The 6,031-nt window shown below is 31.2% G+C and overlaps 1 protein-coding gene across 1 annotated transcript; it reads left to right on the forward strand.

The window, feature by feature from the left end:
- Positions 1-727: 727 nt before the first annotated feature.
- LOC112462204 lies at positions 728-4,929 on the forward strand (the record flags this gene model as incomplete). The annotated part of the gene is made up of 4 exons (XM_025027840.1): positions 728-1,064; positions 1,164-1,367; positions 3,487-3,963; positions 4,042-4,929. Coding segments are annotated over exons 1-4 (1,906 nt in total), but the record flags the coding sequence as incomplete, so codon positions are not given.
- Between the last annotated feature and the right edge of the window lie 1,102 nt (positions 4,930-6,031).

The raw sequence follows: 6,031 nt of genomic DNA on the forward strand, positions 1-6,031 counted from the left end.
TACAATACATGACAATCGTATAATAGAATTAAATCATGAAATTGAAGAAAATTCTTCAGATATAACATTAGCACACCAACAAGTTTTCAACATTTCTGGCACAATACATGATAATCGAGTTATAGAATTGAATGAAGAAATAATTGGGGAAAGTTCTGTAAATATTATACCAATACGTCAGCAACGTCATGTAGAATATCAATCCCATTATCGGTCTCAAAGAAGACATATTAATCGAATGCTAATTAATGATATAAATGAATATTATATTGGTTCTATGGATGTGCCTTGTGTTCATTGTAGAGCAAAACATTTCGCAGCTGAAAAAGTATCTAATAAAGGAAATTCATTTCACGATTGTTGTAATCACAGTGCGGTGTATTTAGAACCATTGCCTCAATTTCCACAATTTCTTCGTAGTTTATTTAATGGTAGCCATGCAAAATCAAATAATTTTTTCAAACATATCCGTAGCTACAACAGTTCATTTTCATTCGCATCATTTAACGCTAATTTGGTTAATTTTGAAAATAGAAGACCTGGTCCATATTGCTTCAAAATACATGGGCAGATTTATTATCAAATTAATACAGCATTGTATGCAGCTCAAAATGAAAACCCCACTTTCGGCCAGCTTTTTATTGTAGATTCTAATGAAGCAATAAATTATCGTCTCAATGAAAATTCAGATTTAGATTTTGAAATTATACAAAATCTTGAACATATAATGCGGGAATTAAATATATTTGCTCAATCTTATCAAATGATGGGTGAAGAATTAGAAAATCAACGACGATTAGAAATAGAATCTGGAGAATTATTGCCAGAATTACAATTATTATTTACATTAAGACCAGGTATGGATCGACGCCGATATAATGCTCAAAGAACTAATGAAGTTGCTGCTGTTTTTCGTACAACTGCTGATGGAGAAATTCCAGAATCATATGTAACAATACGTAATAGAAATGACAAAACTTTAAAAAACGTTAGTACTATGGATCCAAATGTTGAACCATGGATATATCCATTATTTTATCCATATGGTACTCAAGGATGGCATTGTAATTTAACAAAATTAAATAGTAATAAACGAATAACTAGAAGCCAGTATATTAAATATCGCATGGCTATTCGTGATGAATTTAATGTCTTTTTATTAGGGCGTCGTCTATTTCAACAGTGGCTTGTAGACAGTTATGTAAAAATTGAAAAGGATAGAATAAATTATTGTAGAGATCATCAAAAAGAATTACGTACTGAAACATATCAAGGTTTAAAAGATTATTTACAAACTACAGCTAATAATTTAAATGGACGTATTGGAAAGATGATTATACTTCCATCTACATTTATTGGATCACCACGTAATATGTTACAAAATTATCAAGATTCAATGGCAATAGTTAGTAAATTTGGTAAACCAGATCTTTTCATTACAATGACTTGCAATCCGAAATGGCGTGAAATTGAAGAAAATCTTTTACCTGGTCAACAAGCTTCTGATAGACCTGATATTTGTGCTCGTGTTTTTAATATTAAAAAAGATTATTTAATTGATCTGATTGTTAAACAAAAATTTTTTGGAGAAGTAGCAGCCTTTGTATATGTTATTGAATTTCAAAAACGTGGTTTGCCACATGTCCACATGTTAATTACTTTAAAATACAATTCCAAAATAACAACTCCACAGATTGTTGACAAATATATTTCTGCTGAAATTCCTGATCCATGTGAAAATCGTACTTTACATGACATAGTTATGAGACATATGATTCATGGGCCTTGTGGCAATTGGTGTTTGGTAGATGGAAAATGTTCAAAACATTATCCTAAATCTTATCTTGAAGAGACCAGAATGGATGAAGATGCTTATCCTTATTATCGTCGACGAGATAATGGCAGAAGTTTTGAACGCCCTGGTGGATATATAGTTGATAATCGTAATGTAGTTCCATATTGTCCTATTTTATCGATTGTTTTTAATTGTCATATTAATGTTGAGGTAGTTTCAAATATCAAATCGGTTAAATATCTGTATAAGTATATTTATAAAAGACATGATGTTGCTGCTATAACAATTGAACCAATAACAGAAAATATAATTATTGATCATGATGAGATACGTAATTTTATAGACACACGCTATGTTGGACCTGTAGAAGCCAGTTGGCGCATTCTTGAGAAAAAATTACAAGATAAAAGTCATACTATAGTACGTTTACCTGTCCATCTTCCTAATGAACAAAATATTACAATTGAAAATGGATCCGATGAAAATACAATAACTTCCGCTTTAGATCAAGTTACTATGTTAATAGATTATTTTGCGTTAAATTCTCGCGATGAAGAAGCAAAACAACATTTATATATAGAAATTCCACGTTATTATACGTTTAAAAAAGAAAAAAAAACTTGCACATTGCTTCCTCATAGTTATTAAGTGTGCAAGTTGATGAAGCATTATTTTTTTCAATGTATAATTTTCAGTATTTATTTGTGTTGGCTTCCTCATAGAGGAAGCTTTGTGTGCGAAGGTTTCTACTTAAACACTTAAAAACTCTAATCAAGCAATGTGCAAGTTTCTACTCGCACACCTAACTCTTTAAAAACTTAACCTCTTTAAAAATTTCAACCAGGTATCTAAAAAATTGTAGAAGTAGATGCGTGTACAAAAAATCCGTACACACACACACACACACACACACATACATACATACTTCCGGACATTTTTTACTAATACGATTTTTCGAGATAAAACCGAAGCTATCAAATATGAACATTTTAACTCGATTTCAATTATTATATAAATTAGAAACTGTATGTATAATTCTCCGAAATTTCAAATGTGTGTAACACGAGATCTAATCAATCAAATTTTAATGAATTATATATGAAATAGGGGTAGAAAAAACTCAAAAATATAATAGAGTTAAAAATAGATCGCTATCTCAAATATTGAGAAAGATGCAGCGTAAAACACATTTTTCAAAAAAATGAAAATCTGCATAAAATCTATACCGTTTTATGGATTTTAATAAAATTTGAGGAGGACATACTTTCTATGATACTCTATTTGTGTGCCAAATTTCAACCCGGTATCTAAAAAATTGTAGAAGTAGATGCGTGTACAAAAAATCCGTACACACACACACACACACACACATACATACATACTTCCGGACATTTTTTACTAATACGATTTTTCGACATTTTAGAACATTCTAAACCTATTTCCATCAAAATCTCGAAAAAAAATTTTTTCACCATCACAAAGCTTCCTCTATGAGGAAGCAATTAATGGTAGAAATGTATCGCGTTGGAGCAAACGCAAAAGTCATTTTAATTGTATAGGACGAATGTATTCCGTTAGTCCAACACAAACTGAATTATACTATTTACGACTATTATTACTCACTGTAAAGGGAGCTACAAGTTTTGATAATTTAAGAACTGTAAATGGAGAAGTTTGTCAATCGTTTTCAGAGGCATGTTTGACTTTAGGTTTAATTGAAGATGATGATGAATGGAAACGAGCTATGAATGAAGCTATTGGATGGATGATGCCGAGACAACTTCGTAGATTATTTGTACGTATATTATTGCATTGTCAACCATTGCATCCTGAAGAGCTCTGGGGATGTTTTAAAGTAGCAATGTCAGAAGATTTTATCCGACACTTTGGAATGTTACAAGGACAAGAGAAAGCATATGCGCAAATCAATACTATGCTTTGTGCTGAAGGTAAAAGTCTTGCCGATTTTCCACAAATGGAACAGTTAATAGAAAATGATGAAGAGGATAATTATATGACTATTGAAGAAGTTATGGAAATTGGTATCAGACAATATGAACAGTTAAATGACAAGCAGAAAGAAATAGTAGATATAATATTAAATAGATTAGATAATAATAATCATCACAATAGTAATTGTTTTTATATCGATGGTCCAGGTGGTTCAGGTAAAACATTTACATATACAACTATTTATCACTTAGCTAAAATTCGTTATAAACATGTATGTACAATGGCTTTTACGGGTATTGCAGCGACGTTATTGCCAGCAGGAAAAACGGTTCATAAGACATTTGGATTGCCGGTTCCACTATTTGCTGATTCCTCTTCCAGCATTAAAATCCAATCAAAAGAAGCTCAATATTTGAAAAAAACAGATATTTTTATTTGGGATGAAGCGCCAATGGCACCGCGATATGCTCTAGAGATTATGGATCGAACGTTGCGTGATATTATGAATAACGACTTACCTTTTGGTGGAAAAATTATCGTATTAGGTGGTGATTTCAGGCAACTTCTTCCTATTAAGATACACGGTACTCGATGTGAAATTGTGAATCTTTCAATCAAGTTTAGTTCTACTTGGAAACATTTTATAAGTTTTTCTCTAACGGAAAATATGCGAGTTCTTCCAGAGGAAACTGAATTTGCAAAATTTTTATTGAATATGGGAGATGGCATATTAAATGATGCTAACGATAATATACAACTTCCAGATTGTTGTATTGCACCCATTAATGCCGATATTATAGAAGATATATATGGTGATCTAATACGAAATAAAGAATTTAATAATATGGCTAAGTGTGCGATACTTTCTGCAAGAAATGCTGATGTAGATGAAATTAATAAACGAGTTGTCGAATTATTAGATATATCTGAAGAACGAATTTATACAAGTACAGATAGTACTGAAAATTGCGATGACAACGGTGACATTGGTGAAGTTTTATTGCCAGAATATTTAAATACTTTGTCTCCGTCAACTCTTCCTCCTTACGAATTGCGTTTAAAACCGAATTGTGTCATTATGTTGATTAGAAATCTTAGTATTAATGAAGGTCTTTGCAACGGCACTAGATTAATGATTATAGAACTTGCGGATCATTTATTGAAATGCGAAATTTTAACAGGTGATAAAGTAGGAGATATCGTTTTCTTAAATCGTATTACTTTGTATTGCGAAAATGTATATCCTTTCACTTTTAAAAGAAGACAGTTTCCGATAAAATTAGCTTTTGCTATGACAATTAACAAGTCACAGGGTCAGACATTTGACAGAGTAGGAATAGATCTTCGCAAAGACGTTTTTAATCATGGGCAACTTTATGTTGCCCTTGCACGAGTTAGATCTTGGGAAGCATTAAAAATTTATCTTGGCAATCAGCGGAATAATAAACAAGTTAAAAACTATGTATATAAAGAAATATATGTATGATTTCTCTTCTTTTAAATTTTAATATAAGGATAGTTTTTTGACATATCTAATTATATGTGTGCGTATATTATTAAAAATGTACAGTGTTAAAGAATAAATGGCGCTTGATATATATTGATATATATAAATAAATAAATAAAAAAAAAATATATATATATATATATATATATATATATATATATATTATAAAGAAGCTAAATGGCGCGCGCGCAGCGCGCGCTTGTGATGTTCTAGTTTTTTGATTAAAAAATCGGCATATGCGAAATTCTGCGGGAACAATAAATTATTGAAAGTTAGCGATAATCTAAAACTTAAGAGAATAAATAATTCAGCGGTTACTGTACAAGGGAAGATTCTAGATCAAATATGTATTGAAAAAATAAAGGAGCATTGGTTCAATGCAACCTTGCTAGTGGTAGACGATAACACCATTGTTTAAGATTTGCTGTTGATCAGAGAATTCTTCCGTGACTCTGAAATTAAACTAACGTACCAGCGCGGCAAATATTAGTTAGAATATTTACCTTCAAGAGATACCAAGTTAGCTAGCATACTTCCAATATATGCGGTAGAGACTAAAGGTAAATTCGACCTTGTTATTGAGAACTTTGATCCTCAGTTGCCGACAAGTCACCAAAACATGTTGATAAGTTTGTTAGAAGAAGTAGAGAATATGAAAGTGGAAAGGGTCAAAGATGATTATTCGGTTAGAGTTTACTTAAAGAATACATCTTTGTTTAGATACTCACCTCGTAGAATGTCTTTCGCGGAAAGAAAAGTTCTACGAGAAATTACCG

This window comes from Temnothorax curvispinosus, unplaced genomic scaffold, assembly GCF_003070985.1.
Source record: "Temnothorax curvispinosus isolate PA1 unplaced genomic scaffold, ASM307098v1 QBEX01012061.1, whole genome shotgun sequence".
Taxonomy (NCBI): domain Eukaryota; kingdom Metazoa; phylum Arthropoda; class Insecta; order Hymenoptera; family Formicidae; genus Temnothorax; species Temnothorax curvispinosus.